General features: G+C 45.4%; 1 protein-coding gene across 1 annotated transcript; it reads right to left on the minus strand.

Annotated features, from left to right (window-relative positions):
- Positions 1-1,541: 1,541 nt before the first annotated feature.
- SBSPON (somatomedin B and thrombospondin type 1 domain containing) lies at positions 1,542-22,941 on the minus strand. Its single transcript, XM_053558915.1, has 5 exons — positions 22,655-22,941; positions 13,069-13,263; positions 5,691-5,781; positions 3,762-3,938; positions 1,542-1,697 (listed from the first exon to the last, which is right to left on the minus strand). The coding sequence occupies exons 1-5, from the start codon at positions 22,866-22,868 to the stop codon at positions 1,580-1,582; spliced, it is 795 nt and encodes a 264-aa protein (XP_053414890.1). The 5' UTR covers positions 22,869-22,941; the 3' UTR covers positions 1,542-1,579.
- Between the last annotated feature and the right edge of the window lie 621 nt (positions 22,942-23,562).

Here is a 23,562-nt window from a genome sequence, read left to right on the forward strand (position 1 = left end):
TTGCTGTGAGCTGTGATGCCATTGCACTCTACCCAGGGCGACAGCTTGAGGCTCTGTCTCAAAAAAAAAAAAAAAAAAAAAAACCCTGACCTAAGGTCAGCCTAGTTGGTTGCAGGCATAAAACCCCCCTGACTTAAGGCCCACATGGGAGTGGAAGCTTGCAAACAGGTTTCTGTATGTCTCAGGAATTTCCTGACTATGCCTTGCTAAAAGACTAAAGTAACTGCCTCTATATGGTGAGGCCAGTAAGGCAGCTATTCAATCTATCTTTCTCCCCCAGAGCCTCAGGCTTTATCAGATAAGAGCAAAGAAGTAATGGCTAACAACATGTTCTCCATTAAGTCATGTATTTTTAGGAGGATTAAGTTAGATAAAGGAGTATCAGTTAATCTGGGTAAACCTTAGCCCATAAGGATAGCTTTAGATAATGTTAGTAAAATGGTTATCAGTTAATCTGATTTATCCCCAGGCCGTAAGTAAGTACCAGGCAGTAAAAGGCCTGGGGCCAAGGTTTAAGTCATGTGTTTATTAATTAATTTATGTGCCTATATAAGCTTTGGTGGAAGAAATAAAGATTGCCACATGCCATGAGAGAGCGGTGGTCCCCTTTATTTTCCATAGAATTTCAGTTTTGCCAATCTTATCCTCCGCAACATTGCTTCTCCATGAGACCCTAACAGCAACAGCCCAGCTAATTTTTTCTATTTCTTTTTTTTTTTTTTTTTAGAGATGGAGTCTCATTATATTGCCTAAGCTGGTCTTGAACTCTGGGCCTCAAGCAATTCTCCTATCTCAGCCTCCCAAAGTTCTAGAATTACAAGCATGAGCCCCTGTGCCTGACCCATGTATCTGAGCACATTTTTTAAAGTGAAAAAAAATTTTTTTTTGAGACAGTTTTACTTTGTCATCCTCGGTAGAGTGCCGTGGCATCATATCTCACAGCAACCTCAGACTCTTGAGCTCAAGTGATTCTCTTGCCTCAGTCTCCCAGTAGCTGGGACTATAGGCGTCCGCCACGATGCTTGGCTAATTTTTAGGGATGGTGGTCTCACTGTAGCATAGGCTGGTCTCAAAACTTTGAGCTCCAGCGATCTGCCCCCTGGCCTCCTAGAGTGCTAGGATTACAGGCGTGAGCCACTGTGCCTAGCCTAAAAGTGAGAAATTTTTAAAGGATTATAGAATAGAAAGAAAGACTGCAAGATTCAAAGCACAGACATACCCTTAAATGACAACTTTGTTACCAATAAATGGACCACATTTGATAAAAATTTTAGTTTAGCAAACAGATGTCCTGTGTCTCATGGTCACCTGCTGTAAGAGAGGACTCCAGATGGAGGATCAAAGACATAAAACCACAGGAGCTTTTAGAGAGAGTCCTCAACTTAGTAAAAATAAAAATGAAGACACAGTGTTCCTTAAGAATTTGCCCCTAAATTTTGTTTCTCTGCTTCAGAGTATGACAAGTACATGTATTCAGGGACTTTGGCCAAGCAATTTTTGAAGGGTTAGGGAGCACTAAACATGAGTTGATAATTTTTATCATGTTTCCAAATGCATTTTGAAACATTTAGATCACAATCTATATAAAAATAAAACTGTGAACAGCTGGACAAGAACATTGGTCTACTTTCCGCACTTTTTTCCAAGTTCCTTGACATCGAGGATTGCCAATTGCTTGCCAATGGAGAGTTTGATTTCTGAAATGATATTTTGAAAACGTTAGTTACACTAAAAGCAAACTAAAGAAAATTCTAATTTACAGAATTATATATTGAAGTTTTAAAAAATATATTGATGATATACATTCTAAGTGCATTACAAATTAATTATTAAAAAATGATCACAAAAGGAGTTTTCCTTCTTTAGGTTCTGTCATAGCAAATTACCAATTATCCCAGTCCAGGACACCCTCCTGTTGAGGGAGTACTTCCTGTTGAGGGAGTATTTGGGGTTACTAGACTTGCTCTTCCCAAGTGCTGATCTGAACACAAAAGTCCTACACCGTAGGGCGGCGCCTGTGGCTCAGTGAGCAGGGCGCCAGCCCCATATGCCGAGGTTGGCGGGTTCAAACCCAGCCCCAGCCAAACTGCAACCAAAAAATAGCTGGGCGTTGTGGCGGGCGCCTGTAGTCCCGGCTGCTCCGGAGGCTGAGGCAGGAGAATCGCTTAAGCCCAGGAGTTGGAGGTTGCTGTGAGCTGTGTGATGCCACGGCACTCTACCTGAGGGCGGTACAGTGAGACTCTGTCTCTACAAAAAAAAAAAAAAAAAAAGTCCTACACCGTGACTTTTTTGTATGTATTTAAATTAGGAGGATCTGAACAAAATGATCTCTTCTACTCTGCTCCAACTTTTTGATTCCATAATAAAAAAATGAAGAAACGTGAAAGAGCAAAGCCAGATTATTAAAATTATTGTTTTTAAACTCACCAGTACCTCAGCCAGGGTTTAAGTACCCTCTTTATGGGTCCAAATTAAATTATGAATTAATTTAAAGTAAAAATATGGATGAGGTATTTAGAAAAGTATTAAGTCTAAATATTAAGATTCTATTTGATATGAATTCCTGACCCACTTTACTGTTCATCTGGGTGTGCTCAGCAGAAGCCTGGCACAAAGTTAACTCTTCTCTTAGAAGACATTATGAGTGGTGTGATTAGACTTAAACGGTAAATAGGGAGAGAACTGGGATCGATTTCCAAAAAGGTAAAATATTGTGAGGGTTGATTCTTTCAGAAGAACTATGGATTTTTATAAAACTGTTACCCTGAAAAGCTGAGCCCACCACTATGTCAGTCATGATTTTACGAACAAGCTCCCTGGAACAATGGTTCTGGAACCTCACTGCACAAATCACCATGGCAGGGATCAAGAACCTATCACCCCTTATCTGCCAAAGCCAGGCTACCCCCCTCTTTTTGTCTAGACTGTAAGTTAATATCAGAATAATAATAATATTTTGTGACACATAAAAATGATATGAAGTTCAAATTTTCATGTTTCTAACTGAAGTTTTTTTTTTTGAGAGAGAGACAGAGTCTCACTTTGTCACCCTCGGTAGAGTGCCATGGTGTCACAGCTCACAGCAACCTCCAGCTCTTCGGCTTAGGCGATTCTCTTGCCTCAGTCTGACAAGTAGCTGGGACTATAGGCGCCCACCACAACGCCCGGATGTTTTTTGTTACAGTTTGGCCAGATCCGGGTTCGAATCCCTCAGTATATGGAGCCAGCACCCTACTCACTGAGCCACAGGTGCCGCCCTAACTGAAGTTTTGTTAGAACAAAGCCAAGGTTTACATGGCATCTATGGCTGCTTCTGTGCTACAAAGTCAGACCTCCTCTCTGGCCCTTTACAGAAAACGTTGTTTGACCCCTGACCTAAAGGTGATGAAAAATATTCCTCCAAATAGTCTGATTCAGTTGGTCTGGAGTGGGGCTTGGGAATCTGCATATTTTAAATCTCCATCCCAAGAGATTCTGATTCTAGTGGTCTTCAGAATAGTGCTTTAGAGCACTCAGATTTTGGATGGTCATTTGGGAGCTTGAGCCAAACTCCAGTATCAAAACTGACCCATTCATCACTGGCATATGTCCTCTGAGTCCTGCAGGGGGCCCTGGAGTCCTGGAGTGCCAGACGGACAGTTCTCCTCACTTACTGTTTTGACTCCTTGATCCGTTACATCCCAGTCAGCTGTTTGTGACACGGAGAGGACAGATCTCTCAGAGTGAGTAACAAAAGCCTCCAGCCCATTTCCCTCCTTTACCCGTCAGAGTCCAGGCCATCCCCAGAACAGCGAAGGCTCACGGCGTTCATAGCTGGAGGCTGACAATCCACACACACTGTGTAACCTTCTCGGAGATACTGCATCCATCGGGTCAGCGGCCGGTTTTCCAGAGCACAGTGAGGGGTCAAGGACTCTGTCTTGAACTCCATACAGTATCTAAGGCAAAAGAGGCTACGATTGAACACGCTGTAATGAGAGGTGGACCAAAGCTGTGGAAAGTCTCAGGAAGCCTGCCATGCCCACGGGCACCTGGCAGACTGGGCAGGCAGCTCACCATCACAGAATGCCTCGAAGGTTTCTCTTTTGCTGCCTGTGACAACATGAGACTGATAACCACAAGGGCCCTTTTTGTTCTTTTTTAATCCCTCATTGAACTATCTGGTCAACATAAATTTGCAGAGATTTGGAATCCTACTCTGGCTAATCAAACCATTAAATTGTGTATAAAAGTCCATGTTTTAGCAGGAAACTATCCCTTGATGACTTTGCTGATATTTTAAAGAATTACATAAATAGAACATGTGCTTGCTTTAACCTGAGAACCCCTAAGGGTGAGCCCTCGACACGCAGGGCAGCGCCTGCACTGTTCTGCACCACGGAAGTTCTCAGGGCTCTTCCCCGACTCCCTGCCCAGCTCACAGGCATGATAACTGTGACATGAAGTCAAGCATCAAAGGTATACGGGACATCTCAGATGGAAGCATAAATTGGAAGCTGAGATATGTTTTCCTGTGACAGAGGTTAGTGTCACCATACACAGAGCTGTAGAAACTCTGTTATATGTGACCAGACTCTGAAGGCCCCAGCGGAGCACCCAGACATGCACAAATGTTTTAGAATCTTGTACTGAAAAGCAACACAATTTTCCAGTTTTTTCAGGGAAATAAAACATAGTAGAAACCCTGAGTGCTGCAGAAGAAATTTGCGTTTTCAGTTAAATGGGCTAATTTATTATCCATAGAATTATGAGTTGTAATACCTTAAATGGAAAGTGTTCAGAGACTCCGCTTCAAAGATCTTTAATAATAATTTGTATTTATTAGCAACTAAAGATAACTAGCACCTTTAGTTATTAAGGTAGGAAATTCTACCATGCAGCTTTTCATCAAGTTCCGCCAGATAGCTTAACCCAGACATCTCTTCAACACTATTTCCTCATTGAATTCCCATACTAATCCCATGTGGTACGTATTAATAGTTTCATTACTTAAGAAGAAAAAAATTGATGTGGAGCAACTTATCCAAGGTGCTCTGGCTAGTGAGGGGCAATGTGGGGATCTGATCAAGCAGCCATCTGGTATCCCTTATCTGACATCGGAAGAGGGCTCCTCAGGGGAGTGTGGAAGCGTTTAAGGTTATGATAAGACAATTAACGACAATTAAGGTCGTGGGGGGAGGGGAGGAAAAGCAGAGAGAGGGACGGAGGGAGGGGGGTGGTGCCTTGGTGTGCGCCACATCTTCTGGGGGCAAGACATGATTGCAAGAGGGACTTTACCTAACAAATGCAATCAGTGTAACCTGGCTTATTGTACCCTCAATGAATCCCCAACAATAATAAAAAAAGAAATCCTGTAAACTAAGTGTGTGCCACCTTCAAATTCACCGAACAGAGGTGGTACTAGAGTCTACAGTTCCATAAAGATTATAAGACAGGATCCTTAGCATGACTGATAAAATAACATCATCTCACTTTTATATAGCTTCTTCTTGTTCCCACCTCAGAGATAAATAAATCTTGATAGCCCCACATCAGCAGTGAGGGGACAAGTACTTTCCCAACTCTGTGATAAAGAGTCAAATTTTATCCAGAGTCAAAGAACAAGTAACAGAAGAAAACATAATTAAACTAAGTTGATACTATCGGATAGAACTGACCATACTCCTGAAAAAACATTTAAGAACACTTACCCGGCATCCTCTGTGTGAGGGGACCACTGTGGAGACGCCGCTCGCCTCGCCCTCTCCTTGTTGAATGCAGAGGTTGTTATAAAGGCCGGGACTAGAAAAGGGAGAATTGCACTGAATACAGGTTGCCAAAGTACTCAGAGCAGCGTTTCCCAGCCTTGGTTTAATATCGGTCTAAATATCTCCTTTTCTAAATTCACAGCACACTATCAAGGGGTGAAATGAGGCTATAACAGTGTCCCCAGAACCAAACTCGATAAAGATTTGTGTGTGTGCAGATGGGGAGAGAAGGAACTGCAGGCTTTTGGCAAACAGGTTTGTTTGCAGTTCAAAAACAGTGTGATAGCCGGCTGGGGTGGTGCATGCCTAGAATCCTAGTGCACTGGGAAGTCGAGGCAGGAGAATCACTTGAACTCAGGAGACCAGCCTGAGCAAGAGTAAGACCCAGTCTCTACGCCCCCAATTAGCCGGGCATTGTGGTGAGAGCCTATATAGTCACAGCTACTCAGGACTGAAGCAGGAGGATCGCCTGACCCAGGACTTTGAGTTTGCTGTGAGCTAGGCTGATGCCACAGCGCTCTAGCCTGGGCAAAAGAGTGAGACTCTCTCTCTCTCAAAAAAAAAAAAAAAATTTAAAAAAGTTTTAAAAAAGAAAAGAAAGGAAAAAGAAAAGAAAAAAGAAGAACAACTGTGTGAGAGGAGGAAGGGCCAGGGAGAAATTTAAAAATTGGGGAGGTTGTGGGGGGGGGGAACAAATAAAAAAAAAAGTGAGGTAATTGAGACTATACAGTGAAGAGAACATTTTCACTTTGTCATCCTGAGTAGAGTGTGATGGCATTGACATAGCTCACAGCAACCTCAATTCTTGGCTCAAGGGATCCTCCTGCCTCAGCCTCCCTAGGAGCTGGGACTGCAGAAGATTTTCTTAATGAGGAGTCACTTTTTATATTTCTAGGGAATTTAAGACAAGAGCAGGGTAATTCCAGGTAGCCACCTGTTCCCAAGAGCTGCCCATGCAGCTCTGTCTCGTGTGGTTTGGCACCTAATCTCCCCTGTATGGAATTTATCCACCTAGACTAAGCCCCAGAGTCCCGGACTGTGTGGGTCTTTCCTGTTGTACTGACATGTTTAAGTATTTTCCAAAGACAGCACATCACACTTTTAAATGTGACCACAGTTTTTGCATTTCTTTCTTTCTTTTTTCTTTTTTTTAATGTTTTATTTTTTCTAGTTTTTGCATTTCTAAAAGCCGCAGACAGAATTAGAAAGAAGGAGTGAGTACCTGTTTATTAGGATCCTTCTCTGATTCTCCAATCTAATTATCAAAAACAAACATCTAAAGGGTTTTTAGTTTCCTCATATACTGTTTTCACGTCTGTTCTTCAGACACATGTATGTATTCATTCACTACATGAAGAACAAATTTACTGCTAAATCCATGCAGCTTTACACATCAGACTGTTCACCTTTTCAGGGTAGGTTTCTTTAGTTCAAAACATTTATGTAATATCCTAATTTGTATTGCATATATCATTGCAAAGGTTCAAAGCTATGGTACTTAATGTACAACTCAGGAAAAAAAGGAGGTCGAGTAGTGGGAAGGAAAATATAAATATATAATTCTGGTTTCTGATATAAAAGTTTTATAAAAGGTGCCATAATCATAAAAATAAAAGCTAACAATTATGCACTTTTAAATTTCCGGGAGCAACCAGAAGTCACTTTTCATGTGTACGAATTCATTTAATTCTCCCAGTCCTCTAAGAGAGATTTCCCATTTTACAGATGAGAAAACCGCGGGGCGGAGAGATTCTGTATTTAAGACTGACATCTACATGCAGCAGAGCAAGGGAACCACACCATGGGGTGACAAGAACAAAGTTCCACTAGTTTATGCAGCTTATTTCCCATGAATTATTTAAATTCTGCTTGATTTCCCCTTTCTGTCTCTGATCACCATCGTCTCTGTACAGTCAGATTTAAGGGAGGAAAGGTGACATTTTTAGCCCACTGTACTCAGGCCAGGCATAAGGGGGATGGGGAGGGTGAAGGGCACACAGTGGGTAGAGTTACCCCTTTCCTGGGCCCGCCCTTTGTATTTTACAGCTGGCTCCAACGCCACCAATCCTCACAAAAACTTTGTAAAGAGGAGATATGCCAATTTTATTCATCAGACACTGTGACTTATGAAGGTTAGATGAAGGGAAAATAAATATAATAGTAAATGACCAAGCCAGGTCCCCCACACAGACGATACTTGTATCTTCCGTGTTTTAATACTTAACTACCATGTTCAGGGTCCGGCTCCAGGGATTGTGGCACATCTTAAAAGCGAGCCAGTTCCCCAGGGCCTGTCTCCTCCAAGTCCTGCCCCTCAGGCCTCGGGGCTTGGTCTGGTGACACATTCTATTTCCAGGGCTCCTTCCCCATCAAGGAGACCAAAACCCTTCAGTTCACAGTCCAGAAGCTAGATCATGTGGAGGTCCCCAAACCAGCATCACTCTTTACTACTCCCCACAAATTTAGTTTTCATCACTTAAGGGTGGTCGATAATTTAGAAATGGTTTTTGCCTTCAGCTCTATTTCTGCTTTTGTGTGGAAGCAAATAACCAGGTTCTCTGGGAAAAGGCTCTCAATAAATGTTAGTTCCCCTTCCTGCCCCTTTCCTGGCAACAAGTGCAATATAGTCTTTGTTCTCTGGTGACTTGCCAACTTTTCTGGTATTCTATCAGCATACCATTGTCCGGTTTTACAATAACTTCCACTTCTGAAAGCATGGCACCACATGTACTTACTTTGAACATGAAAGTAAATTAATTTGCTCTGAGAATTTCATAAGGCTTTCTGACACATGGGGCCTCACGAAAGTGAGCTTAGGATCACATAGTGCAAAAGAGAATAAAATGAGAAATTGACAGTTAACACTGACCCAGAAGTGTACAGTTTATAACATGACAAATTGATCTCCTTTTAGAAAGAGAACACCTATAAACGATTGTCAGTAATGTGCAAGGAAGTCAATATTATGTCTCTTTTGATTTTTTTATGATAAAAATAAAATCACAATATATATTAAATGCAATAGAAAAAATGCATTAACTACTTGATCCTTAATAAGAGAGCTTCAGGGAGCACATTTCATTCACTGGTTTCACAGGGTGTTTATTCTATTTCTACTTAGTTATAATCATGATTTGAGCTCTATTGATGGCATTTAACAGAAAACCAATACTGAAGGGGAAAACCCCCCAGGACTTAGAGCCAAGAGATCCAGGTTTGATTCAGGTAGGCCTTCATTTGTGCTGTCACCTCTCAGAACTCCAAAGTCCTTATCTGTAAACCCAGGATAAGAACCTGGCCCCACCTCTCTGTGGTAGGCAGAATAATGGCCCCTTAACGATGTCCACATCCTCATCCCCAGAACCTTGTCCATATGTTACATGGCAAAGAGGAATTAAGGTAACGAATGAAATTAACATTGCTGCTCAGCGGACCTTAAAAGTAGAGGATTGTCCTGGATTATCCAGGGGGGCCCAATGACATCACAAGGGTTTTTTTTTTTTTTTTTTTTTATTGTTGGGGATTCATTGAGGGTACAATAAGCCAGGTTACACTGATTGCAATTGTTAGGTAAAGTCCCTCTTGCAATCAATCATCACAAGGGTTCTTAAGAAGAGTCAGTCAAAGGGAGAGGTGAGCACAGAAGAGGCAGGGAGAGATGTGAAGTTGCTGGCTGTGAAGTCAAAGAGAGAGCCACGGGGAAAGGACGCAGGTGGCCCCTGGGAGGTGGAACTGCAGGGAAACCGAGTCTCCCCCGCAGCAGAGTGCTAGGCCCACGCCCGGGTATTCTAACCCCATGGGTCTGGGTGGGGCCGAGGAACTTGCATTTCTAACAAATTCTCAGGCCATGCGGATGCCCCAGGGAACAACTGGACTGGAAACAGGGGCCCGTCTTTCCTGACCAGCGTGTGAGAGGAGTGACCCTCACCAAGACATACCCAACATGAGGGGATTCTTGGGGCCTGAAGTCTGGAGGGGAAGTGCCAGCAGCCCCACCCCAGTCAAAATTTCCCTTCTCTTATCAAACTAGGAGATTTCATTTTATGGTTTGGGAAAGGAAGGCGGCTGTTACGTACAGACAAGCCTCCTAACGCTAAGCCAAAGTCACTAGCAAATTCTGAATGTCAGGAAAGACAGCCTAAGCATATTAAAGTCGTGCTAGGGGAGTGTGGCAGACAGAATGGTGAAGGGATGATGTGGGAACACGAGTGTTGGGGTCTAATGCAGCCACACATGAACCCCTTCCCCTCCTCCTCCTCCTCCTCTTCTCCTAAGACAAAGACACAAAGGATCTGGCTGCCCCCCTTCCCAAGTTCATACCAAAAACCCCTAACCTTCTGGGCAAGCTGTGAAATTTGCTCACCCTCTAGACTCCATATAAAAGGGGTGTCTAACTGCCCCCAGGTGCTGATGCCACCTTTGTATTACCAAAGGGGAGATCGCTTTCCCCTTTCAATAAGTCTGGCCTGAACATCTTCACTTACGCCTGGTCTCTGGACACCACCACTTACACGTTTCAAGGAGGACATTTGGAGGGGGGCAGGACAGCCAGAGGACAGAGGACCAGAGATGTCCAGGCAGAGAAGAAATCCCCAGGGGCTGGGTGTGGGCTAGATTTGCCCAGGGCCACACTATCCCTCTGACCGATGAGGGTCATACTCCCTGGGGTCTTTGGCCCATGTTCCACAGGGTCTCGTGCATGGACTTTCTGTCGCCTCCCTGTATTGTCCTGTTGTAAAGAGATCCAGGGCTGGGAAGGGGAGCCCGGCAGCCTGGTGCAGTCCCTACTGTGCTGTGGGAGCACTTTCTAGCAGCCAAACCTGGCAAATAAGCAGACAGGCTGCCTTTCCTGTGGGCCAATGGGTCAATTCCAGTTTTTAAGAGCCACCAAAAAAATCAGTAATGCCATACAGCATCTTCCTCCCTGAGCCGTTTCTGTTGCATTTCTGTGGAGTCCGTGAGCTGAATGTGTTCTGTTCTATGGCTGTTTCTGGGAGAGAGTACATTCGAAACATTAAATGATTTCCCTGTGAGCTTAATATGACTGTCTCCACTATCAGAGCAATCTTGCCAAATCACACATCTGATTACATCGGCCCCTGTACAAAACACCCCAGTGGGTTTCCAGGGCTCTTAAGATAATGACCAGAATCCTAAATAGGGTGTTCACTGTGCTTTCCTCATGCTAGCCTTTTTTGGGGGCTTCTCTTTGGGGCCGGGTGCCTCCCCTATTTTATATAAATGAACCAAAGTCAATCCCTCACTGTAGGCTGAGACCCATTAGCTTAAAAGCTAGTACCAAACCCAAATTGTTACACATCCAACTGTTTTAAAATAATCAAACAATCAGGTTTTAAGTCGTTTGAGGCCAGAGACTGTTTTACACACCCGTGAAACCATACCCAGCATCTGCTGGCCTCTGATAGGCTAGAGCAGCGATTCTCAACCTGTGGGTCGTGACCCCTTTGTAACAATGAAAATACATCCTGCATATCAGATATTTACATTACAATTCATTAACAGTAGCAAAATTACAGTTATGAAGTAACTAGGAAAATAATTTTATGGTTGGGGGTCACCACAATGTGAAGAACTGTATTAAAGGGTTGTGGCATTAGGAAGGTTGAGAACCACTGGGCTAGAGCCTCCTGCTATAAGACCCCAGAGTGGACCCAGAGATGACCACTATGCTGCTGGTTGACGTCTCACTGACACTTAAGACTTCTCTCCCGGTCAGGTGTGGTGACTCATGCCTATAATCCTAGTACTCTGGAAGGCCTAGGTGGGAGGATCACTTAAGCTCAGGAGTTCAAGACCAGCCTGAGCAAGTGTGAGACCCCATCTCTACTTAAAAAAAAAAAAAAGAAGAAGAAAATTCACCCATCAGGGTGGCAAGTGCCCAGCTTCTTGGGAGGCTGAAGCAGAAGGATCCCTTGAACCCAGGAGTTTGAGGTTGCTGTGAGCGAGGCTTATGCTATGGCACTCTAGCCTGGGGCAACAGAGTGAGACTCCTCTTAAAAAAAAAAAAAAGAAAAAAAAGCTCCTCTCCAATTGCCCTCTCCCTCAGGAGTTCCTGAGCTACTTCCCCTTCTGGACGGTTTGGTTCCCTCACTCCCTGGCCTCTGGCCAGTCCTTCCCCTCTCCTGCAGCCCTATCTAAGCCCAATAAAACTGGCTGTATTACGGCCTCTCAGGGTCGAATCTCTGCCCTTGACCAGCTACCAAATCCCTCAAAACGCTATACCCGACCATCAGGTCTAACCATACTGGCCTGTTCTCCAGGCAGCTTATATATCTCAGCCCATCTCCAGGGAGGCCCCTGCTCCATCCTCCCTCAAGATCAAGAGGAATTACCTCATTACACCTGCTCATAGCTCCAGGAGCCTCTTACTACCAGTTGCACTAATTATCGCAGCTGTAAATTTCTCGGATTAACTTCCTGGTATTATCTGGTTATCGTACTTCCTTCCCTTGGGCTGTGATCTGTAGGACAGCAGATATCAACTTTTATCACCATTGTGACCCTGGCACTCAGCCCAGCACCTGGCATCAAACGCACTCTCAATAAATACCTGTGTGTGGAATAAAGGAGGAACAAAATGACTCCATGCGGACCATGTTGACGTGGAATTTTCCATGTTCCTATGACAAACATACGGTCTTTGCTATCCTGAGAAGTCAGTGTTTTGCCCTATTGGGTTCAATTCAGATCAACAGGTTAGCTTTTGTGTTTATGATATTTCTTTGGGAGCTTTGTATGGCTACTTGATAACCAGAGCAGTCTTTTCAAATCACAAATCCAATCACACCAGCCCCAATCCAGTCAGCTTGAGAGAGAGGCAAGCATTTTAAGAGAATCATTTATCATTGTTTAGAAACTTACCATTTTCCCACCACTTTCACACACACACACGTGTGAGTGTGTGAATTAACAGGAATTATAGTGGAAGGTGAAATAGAATTACTTTACCGACTCTTACTGTCCCGTGTGAGATCTATATCATCGTCCTATCTGAAGTCCTTTAACCACCAACTTGACCCTGCATGTGGTTTATTTCACTGCTGAGTTCAGGCACAGTGAAAATGGGCCGTCGGGCTGTAAAATACACCCGAGGGAACAGGGGAGAGTGGGGGGATTTGTGCCGCGGGCCACCATTCCTCTCTTAAGCGTTTCCTGACCTTCTTATCTACTCTGAACAGACGGGTCTATCCTGTTCCCTGCAGAGCGTGAAACTTTCCCTGCAAGGCCACGGCCTTCTATGGGATGAAGTGGCCAAAAAGTCATCAGAGATGCTGAAAGCAGCAGTGTGAGATGCCAGTACCGAAGGCGTGCGCGCAGTCCCGGCCCTGCGCGGTGGAGTACTCCAGGCAGCCGGCTCGCTCTTCCAGAGGCGGGCAGGGCGTGCCGCCGTTCTCAGGCTCCTGCCGCACCGAGCGCCTCCGCACGCGGCTTGTGGGCTTGCACTGGTCCGCACAACCGCTCCAGGGGCTCCACTCCCCCACGAAGCACGGGCGAGCTGCAAAACAGGGCCGCACAACAGGACGCTCACCTGAGTAAACCCAGTCAGTCCACCAGGCTGCTCCGGCCAACACAAACAGTCGCGTTTAGCCCTGCGTACCCTCAACTTCCCCTTGACTTGGGCCTGAGTCGGAACACAAAGCCTCAGCAGGTCCCACTTGGCGTCGACTCCATATGCCCACCGTCCTGGTTAACTGATAACCAGCTCCCCCTTGGAGGATACCCTGGGATCCTGAAGGTCGGTGTGAGCCAGGGGCACACACCCAAGTAAACGATGCCTTGAGGGTTCTTCCTCATATCCCAGGGCTGAGATCAGATCTTTGCTTTTGTTTTTCCTCAATCTTAATTTTATCTGTCCCGGGTCCTAACATTTTTGTTATAACAGCAATACATTCTCATCGTAGAGTGCATAAGGAAAATAAGTATAAAAAAGAAAATGTACTTTGCCCACCAATAATCCCATCATCTGGCCAGACGGGTTCTCACCAGCCAATGCGTCTCTATGAGGAACTTGGATTAGGGCCACACACAGGGACTCTGATGCTCCCAGCTTTTCCCATTTATTCTCATTCTCCATGACTTACAGGTTCATAAACTATGAGGGTTGGAGTTTAGAGATGATCAGTTAGAGCCTCGGGAGAAGTAACGAGTACTCAAGGTCATGCAGGAAGGGGCAAAGTCAGTACAAGAACTTGGCGTGGAGTCTCCTTCTTTCTATCCTACTGAGCTGCTCCTCCATGCCTGTGCTCAGCTCCCAGCTCAGAGTGCCAGGCTGCTCCTTGGAGTCCAGCAACACGTCCTAGGATTCACCTGATAGACAAGTCAACCCTGTCCTTGATTCTGAAGTCCACTCACCAAGTCTGACAATGAATTAAAAAATGAAATTTCCTCAGCCTGCCTGCAAAATAAACATGGTTTTTCACATGTGACTTTCCCATTGAAAGTTCTAATGAGTCTCTTAAAAGGACAGTAATCAGTTTTTAAATTGAATTATTCCAGGACTTGAAATTAAATATAAGAAAGAACAAGAGACAAAAGATGTGTCTATGACCTACACACTGAACGTTTTTCTCCACAAAGTATAACCCACTTTCCTTATCACCCTCATACTTGGAAGTTCACGGTGCTTTGTATAAGAAAGCACTCAGATTTCTTTAAAAACTTGATTTGGACTTCTGACAGTTTGTACTTGAAAACTCATTGTGCCTCTCAGCACACTCTAGTTCACAGCTCGTGGTTCTTAAGGACGTGTTATTTGGTGCCGTATAGCCACCTGTGACATGAAAAGGACCACACACAACATAAACATGACAGTAACTCAAACTTTTTCATACTGCTTGAGAATATGCTTTCATTCCTCATCTAAAAATCCATAGGTATCCCATGGCAGCTACCTAAGGAAGCAGGAATGAACCGCATCAGAGTTCATTCCTAAAATCCACCACGTGTACATCTTTTGGAAAATCAATAACAGGTTACTACCTGCTCTCCTCATCTCTTGTTGACCCCTCCCTTTTTATTTTTTTGATTTCATGGGAACCAGAAGGCATTTAAAGAGATGCCCTAGACTGTGAGCTTGTTGAGAAGGACTACTTTCATCCTTAATTCTTTCTTTCTTTTTATTATTATTTTTTAAATAGAGTCTCACTATGTCACCCTCAGTAGAGTGCCGTGGCGTCACAACTCACAGCAACCTCAAACTCTTGGGATCAAGTGATTCTCTCGTCTCAGTCTCCCGAGTAGCCTGGACTACAGGTGCCTGCCACAACATCCAGCTATTGTTAAGATGAGGTCTTGCTCTGGCTCAGGTTAGTCTCAAACCTGTGAGCTCAGGCAGTCCACCTGCCTCGGCCTCCCAGAGTGCTAGGATTACAGGCGTGAGCCACTGTGCCCAGCCCCAATCCGTGACTTTAAAAGCCCCATACAGAGAATCAATCAGAAAGTTCTGGAGTTTAGGACAACATCTGATGGTTTCCTTGTGAGAGAAAATTAAAACACTCACATAGAATTATATGAATAAAAAGGTATTACACAAAATATTTTGTATTGGAAGATTAATCTGGGGGAATTTATTCCTCTTCTGTACCAAAGATTCTATTCTTGACTAGCTTGTGAACTGTTGATTATCTGCATCACAAGTTATCATAAATTATAAGAGATCTTTGGTCATGGAGGTTTAGGGAAGTATGGAACTTCTAACAGATTTATTACCACAAGTTGTATATTACAGTACATAACACAAATTTCCTTTTGAACTATTACATAGTATTCTTGTCCTCTTTCCTGCTGAAGCTCATCTAATTCACATCTATATACAGCATATAAAAATGTTGTTTCTTACAATCCAACGTTTTCAATCTTCACATGTAGTTTCACCAGCTGTTAACTAGATACTGACAGACTGTGGTAGTAACGGGTGGCAGGATTACCTTCGATTCCAGGTTTGTTACATCTTCTTGAATGCTTAACAGTTAGGATGTGGTGGCACCATCCACCTCTTTTAGGGGAAGGAAGCCTAGATTTAATGTGTGCCAGTGACTTCAGCAAGCTCATTTTTTTCTTTTCTTCTTCGTTTAAACTTTACCTAATAGTCAGGTAAAATTTCCCCAGAAGTAGCCCATGACACATGGATTTGATAAGCAATTTATTTGGGAGATAATCCCAAGAAGTACCATACGGGAGCAGAGACAGGGAAACAGACATAGCCGGGTGTGCCTGTAAATCCCAGCCACTCCAGAGGGTGAGTTTGGAAGATGGCTTGAATCCAGGCGTTCAAGGCCAGGCTGAGAGAGAGCAAGACCCCTGTATCTAAAAAAGTTAACAAATTTTAAAAATTTTTAGAAAAAGAATCAGACATAGATGAGAACAGAGACATAAAATAGACTAAACTCTTGCTGTAGGCCTAGTGGACACTGCCAGCTTTCTGCTCACTGGAGAGCAAGACAATGGATAGAGACCCAGAGTGCAAGGAAGTGTCAGGTCCCCCCTGATTTACTGGTTCCCTCTTTCTTAAGAGCTTTCTGGGTATTGACTGTCTCTCCATCACAGCCAGAGGAGAATGGCCGAGAGCAAAACATTTATACATTTTCATAACAAATCTGGACACAGAGGTAGGATTCCTTTCCACATGCCCTAATAGGGGTACCCAGTCAAATCCAAGTGCAATTACATTAACAGATGCATCACTCATTTTTTATGATAAAATGACTTAAACTTCCTTATTTCATTGACATCCAAACTGCCTACTTTTACTTGAAAGGTCCTATGTGACCTGGCCTCTGCCCAACCCTGGGCTCTCATCTGGAGTTCTCCTCCCCCCACCCTAAGCTCCAGCCCGATGGGCCTCTACCTCTACACACCAAGGTCTCTCCCACCCTTGAACCTTTCTCTGCTGGGGATGTTCTCAGGTGAACTATTTCCTTTTCAGGGAGTCCTAGCTTTTCTAAGCAGTTTCCCAGACCCCCTATGCACGCGCGCGCACACACACACACACACAATTATTTCCCCTCAGAGGTTGGTGCTCATTCCCGGTAGCATCCCCACTATTTACAATCACATACTTGTTTTGTTTATTGTTGCTGCCCTCAAGGATCATGATAGTTTTTCATTGCATGCCTAGTACTCGGGATGCAATGCCAGTAGGTACTCTGCAAATATTTGTTGAATGAATGAATGAGATGGCATTGGGCAAGTTTCTCCTCCTCCCTACATGATGTCTACATTGAAACTGATTTTGGTCTGTTCATATCACCAGTAGAAGCCAAAGCACTGATGGAGGCTCCAAACATGGCACGTCAAAAGCAAATCAGAAACTCTCACAGCCGAAACCATGGGATTCTAACCTTGGCTCAGAGTTTCTGGGCAATTCTGGCTACAGTGGCCCCAAAGAATGTCCAATGGAAGGAGCGTCATTTTCTGTGCCTTAAGCTTAGGTAGTTCCCATCTTCTCCCGGCAGCCACAGCTCCTCGGAATCCTTTCTAACGCATTAGTATCGCCTGCCAGTACCACATCTTGAAAGAAACAAGCCTCTTAATTTTATTCTCTGAGGCGTGAAGTGGCATTTCCTTTTATTTGATCCAAATTTCTCTCACTGAAGAATTTCAGAATATAGTGGGGAAAAAAAATCTATGCTTATCTTTTCTGTTTCACTTGTGGTCTTGCTGTTTTGGAAGCTCCCCTTCCCTCTCAGCCAGACTTTTCAGATTCACGTCTCCAGCTTTTGGAGCCGTCTGTCTAGAGCCTTTGCATCTCACACTCACCACTGGACTTTCTCCAGGCTCCTTCATAGCTGTGTGAGTTGCACCAGCCAGAATAGGACACCCTATTCTCAGGCTTTTGGTACCAAAGGGTCATTTTAAAAATGTTTGCTAAATGCTTGCCTCGGTGATGTCCACACCCAATGCACACGCACTCATGCAGAGCAGCAAGTTGAGCTGATAGCCAGAGCTATTCATTTTATAAATATAGTTCAGATTATTTCTTCTTCAGCGTAAGGCCTCATTCTTGTTTTCATGCAACAATGTCTCCTTGGTTAATCACAGAGACTCAAGCACTCTCCTTTGTAATCTAGCCCTGATTGCTTGGCTTTTTGCCACCTAAAAGTTGAAGGACACCCAGGAGCAAGTGCTTTCTCCCTCATATTGCTAAATTCAACCTCATCATTCTTCTGGAAATGTTCTTCCTATACCTGACCCACAGCAGTACCCATCTAGGTACAGCTGTTGTTTCCTGACATCCTATGGAGGAAAAATAAAACCCCCAACACACACACACACACACACACACACACTTCTCAGGGTGACACAATTTTAAGTATATGTCCTCCGTTTCTCTCTCTCTCTCTCTCCATTTGTACATCCTTTTCTGTGGAACCATTTCAAAGCTTCCCTGAAAGTCAAATGTGAGTACATTGCCCAATAGCCTATCTACCTCCTCAGAAAGTTCAAATGAAATGATCGAGTATTTCTTTTTTCTCTTACAGAAGTTACCTGGACTAGTTCATGAAATGTTAGCAAGACAAATAGAATTTTACACATCATGTAAACCCAGAAAAAAGGATAATGAATGAAAAAGATAATGATGCTTTTTCTCTGGATAACAAGTTTCTAAGGGAGTTGCTTTCTTCTTTTGTGAATTTCTGTTCCAAATTTTCTGCAACAAATGTATACTTTGTAGACAAGGAAGGAAAATTTTTTAAAATGGAAAGTGGACACACCCCACACCAGATGGCAGTGGCCTCTGGAGCCAGAGATAACATCTTCTAGGTGGAATGCCCGATTATGCTCTTTTGACAAACATCAAATGGGATCATGATAGCCTTTATGGGGTTGCAAAGGGAACAGGCCCACCTGCCCTTGAGGAGCCCAGAGTTGATGCATAGAAGGCTTCCTCAGTGTTTATTTGGGACCTACCGTACAAAGTACACAGCCTCTCATAAAGCCTCATTTTTCAGAGGCAAAAAAAGAAAAAAACAACAACATCTTGTTTACAAGTGTGGGCTCTGAATCCAGATTACTTGGGTTCAAGTCTCGATCCGTTGCTTACTAGTTGTGTGACCCTGGACAAGTTACCTAATCTCACTGTGCCTCTCTTACCTCATCTGTAAAATGAGACCAAAATGAGGGATAACTTAAGTGGGCTGTGAGATCCACGTAAGTTAATAGCTATGAAGTGCTCGGGACAGTGCCTGGCAGGGAGTAAGTGCTGGCTAAGAGTTAACAACTTCTCCCTCCTTCACCGCCCACTGAGAGCTGCAGCCAAATTCTGCTAAGTCAAGTCCTTTTGAATACTGGCTCCAGGCCCTGCTCATTTTTTCTGCAAAGGCAAAGGCAGGGGAAGCCGTCTGATGTCCCCTGAGACTGTTATGGCTCCTGTAAGGCCTCGGTTCTCTAAATATTTTTGTTTTAGTTTTTGAGACAGAATCTCACTCTGTACCCTGGATAGACTTCTGTGGGGTCATAATAGCTCACAGAAACCTCTAATTCCCGGGCTCGAGTGATCCTCTTGCCTCAGTCTCCTAAGTAGCTGGGACTGCAGGCGCCTACCATAACACCTGGCTAGTTTTTCTATTTTTTTCAGTAGACACAGAGTCTCGATCTTGCTCAGGCTGGTCTCAAACTCCTGAGCTCACGCAATCCACCTGCCTTGGCCTCCTAAAGTGCTAGGATTACAGGCGTGAGCCACTGCAACTCGCCAATTTTCTAAATCTTCATAGATGGTAACATCTTCTTTGGGGTAAGTTTTAGAGCCCAAAGTTTCAAGCATGGTGATCTTTTTCTCTTTGGATACAATGTCTTCAGATTTTAGTTAGTTTGTTTCCTAGACTTGCATAAATCTAGGCCATGACACTGGCCTATATAGGCTACTCAATATTTCTCCTGCTCCCCTTGGGTTAATTTTTACCCTTTTCTTAAATTGATCATCTCTGATTCAATGTAACCTACTAATTGCATTAGCATGTGAACTCTAGAACCCCAGCTGGTAAATTAGAGATTGGGGTGATAATCAAGTCTCCCAAGAAATTCTTTCAGGTAGCTTAGATCCATGCCCCCACTCTTATTTTTACCCAACCCTGGCCAGTGGAGAATTTTTCATCCTTTTCTTTCTGGAGGTGGGGACAGAACTGTGATACATCATTGGATGGTACCCACGCCATCATCATTAAGAGATTTTCCGAGATAATTCCTTTTGAGACAGATTTCTTTTGTAGTCTAGTAATTCTATAGATGAAATAACATTTTTATTTTTACATGACGACTAAAAAACAAAAACAAACTTTCTGCTTAGAAAAAGCAATGCCATCTCATCTCTAAGCCATGCCAAAATGATAAACTCATTTATCAAAATGAAAATATCAGAAGGAACAGAAGTAAAGCCTGCTTTGTTATACTGACTCAGTTGCACTTTTCATGCACTTTGGTGTGGTTTTATCACTCCCCTTTTATAATCAAACGCTGGCTTTAGGCCCCACGAAGTTGAGTACATACATAGTACTCCGATGTCAGAAAGCCAGTAGTTGGCAAGGTAAAGTCTGAATGCAGTGTTCCACCTTTAGGGGAAAAATTGAGGCATTCAGGTTACTTCTAGGGAAAAATTCACAAATAAGAGTAAATATTTGTAGGGTAGACTCTGTGAAAAGGCTGCATTCTAGGAGTTGCCCCCAACCAGCTCCCAGTAGCCCGGACAGTTCTGAGTTTGGCAGGTGGCCTTGTGAGTGTTGATGGGCACAGCTAGGGCACTCGTCCAGGGCTGAGCAGGCTGGTCTCTTTGCTGTCATCGCTAGCCCTGACAGATGAGCAAGCTCAGTTTCACCAGCAGCCAAATTCCAATTGTCTCTATTTTCTTCTCCCTCCATGAGAATCTCCAGGTGCGAGAATTTACCAAGAAGGAGCATTTGCAATCCCACACCTGCTTCCATCTAGGCCTGAAAAGTCTCTGTTGACTTAAAATTCTATCCATGATTTCTTCGTGACTCGGGAAGGCCCTCGCTTCTCTTCTGTGCTTGCTCTCCACATCTGCTATTTCCACCTCCCAGACTGAAAAGAAGAGATTTCTTTTTGAACAAATAAAGACTTTGAGGGTTTGGCAACCCGCTGTTAGCACTGCTAGACCTCACTAGAAAGAAAGTTATTCTCACGACATGCCCCGTCTTTGCTCACTCCTCTTCTGTGCCTGCCTCTCCAGACCTGGCGCCTGTACCATCTGAGCTGTTCACCATTTTAGCCTGGGGGCCTGGCACAGGGCCTGGCATGAGCAGGCTGACGTCCACAGTGACTGCTGGACCTCATGTCAGGCCTCTCGCTGAGAGCCCACTTCTCCCTCCTCCAAAAAAAGCCTATTCCTCATTCCCCAGGTCCAGGCAAGCCTGTTCCTTCCTCTGGGAAGTCTTCCTTGAATTTCTGGGGTCTCTGAAGTGTGGTCCATGCTGGAGCTCCTGTTTTGGTATGAAGCGCGTTGCACACATTGTCTCCTGTGCTGCCAGCTACACTAGGAACTTCGAGAGACCAGAGACTGCATCTGTCTATTCCCGTGCTTGCCACAGATCTGGACACATTATCTGGGTCACATCAATCCTGGGATTTCCTATAATATGAAGGCAAGGCCCTCATGGGAAAGCAATTCTGCCACAGCAAGAGAAGCTTGGCCTGAGTTCTCCTGGTAAATGAAGCCACCAGTTTAGGAGGCTGTGCAGAGGGGCTGGGGACATCTGGTTTCAGAACACCGCCTTTCCTAAAGAGCTGACTGTTCCATCTTATCTTAGTACTAAAATATCCAGGCCATGGAGCAGAAAAGGGAAAGAAGCTTATCAAAAAGAATAGCAATATTCATAGGTAAATCATTAGCTTTCAACCAGGGTCAAAAAATCTCTAACACTTTTCAACTGTGTTCTTTCAGCATCAGGCCTGTGTTACTGGCCCACAGTGGGCTGGGGGCCTCTTTATCAGTGAAGAGGCAGGTGGGGTGCTTCTCCCATGGGCTTCAGGTGCCCCAGGCAATGACTCGGCCCTAAAGATGCCCAGGGTTCTGTGTGGGGATCCTTCAGTGCCAACCCTAGCATATGTGTGACTTTGGGGGCGATGTGACTCACAGAGAGCAAGGCTCCTTTGATTTCCAGAGCTGGCTTCTCCCAGGCATGCCTTGTCCTTCAGGACTATACTCACCATTTCTTCCTTTATCCTTTAATTCAATGAAAACATTTATTAGCCTTTTACAGGGGCAAGAAATATGAGATACTGTGGGAAACGTAAACGTGAACAAGACTGATGCTAAAGGAACATGACCGAGATAAAAACATAATTTTGAGATAAAAATCCTTATCACGCTTCACATATAAAACTGAATTCCAAGAACATATAGCCCACCTAGTATAAGGAAGGGGCTGTAATATTTATTGGGGTCCAGAGGTCCTCTAAGTACTTGCTCTGCAGAACACAGTGTCCTCCCTTGGCACACGCTTGCCCTCCACACCCCTCACCAGGCCCCCGGACGCCTGAGGGCTAACAGAAGGAAAGTGGTGGGCCGGGCCACTGGCCCCTGGAACCTCTCAGTGTCCTCTCTCCAGACGGGAGCTGGCCCCACCCAGCCAGAGTTCCCTCCACGCGGGTGGCTCCACATCCCTCCAGGAGGACAGAAGACCCCAGCCCCTCCAGGCTCTCAGTGGAGGGGGCTGGGAGATCTCCTGATGGTAGAGGTTGGGGAACCCCTGAATGCAGAGTTTAGGGGTCGGCTGGTTCCAGGTGACAGGAAGACCCTGTGATGAATGGAGCTGGGTGTACGTGAATGGCGGTACCTGGGATGGGATGGAAGGCGCTGGGGGACGCCTGGCTCTGGGGCTGTGGTCCTTGGCACAGGTCACGGCCTCTGCCCCACCCTCAGCCTGGCCACCCACCTGGGCACGCCCTGTCGTAGTCGAAGCAGCAGTCCCCGGTGAAGCGACAGGCTTGGTCGCAGAAGCACGTCCCGTAGACCCTGTCCATCCTCCAGCCGCGGGCAAAGCAGGAGGGGTCCCGGCCGGGACAGCAGCGCCCGGCCTCGGCGCAGCTGGCCAGGGCCCCGGGCCACAGGCGCGTCAGGGCGCACAACGCCACCCACAGAGCTCTCATGGCCAGCGCTCCGAGGATCCCCGGGGCAAGTGTTCTCAGAGATCCGCGGCTCCGGAGCTGCCAGAGCGGCCGGCGAGGCTCAGCCCGGCCCGGCCCCCGCCCTAGCGCGGCCCCTCCCCGGCCCTGGCGGCGCGCCCGTCGGCCCGGGCGGGCGGCTGGGCTGCCCCGGCCCAGGTGGGGACCGCCATCCCGCCCCGCCCGCCGCCGCCCCGCGCGCCCCCGCCCTGGCCCCGGGACCTCGGGCGCCGAGCGGGAGCGGAAAAGCAGGTGTTCCGGCCGGGGGTGGGAAGGGCCTGGAGCCAGCACGGGGCGGCCACAGTCCCTGGCTCCCGGAGGTGCTTCCTAACCTCTGGGGACGTGTGGGCCAGCTGGCCTTTTCCCTCTAAAGCTACGAGACCGCGAGCGCTGGCTGTGCATCTAACTGAGGGGTGTCGCCAGCACCTCGCAGGCGGGCCACCTTGCCTTCCTTGGGCAAACTCCGTTCTGTAGTTTTTCTAGCCGCCGAGAAGTGGGCAGATCAGACCAAAGCAGCATCCTTCCCTCCTGCCGCATACTAATAATGGGGGGTTTCTGTCCCGGGAAAATGCCACTTTGTTCCACTTCAGAGGCAATTAATGAATATCAAGGAAAGAATAACTAAGATATAAACTGTGCTCTGTCGATTTCTGAAAAGAAACCCTGCTTATTGATATTG

This window comes from Nycticebus coucang, chromosome 13 (genome assembly GCF_027406575.1).
Source record: "Nycticebus coucang isolate mNycCou1 chromosome 13, mNycCou1.pri, whole genome shotgun sequence".
NCBI lineage: Eukaryota > Metazoa > Chordata > Mammalia > Primates > Lorisidae > Nycticebus > Nycticebus coucang.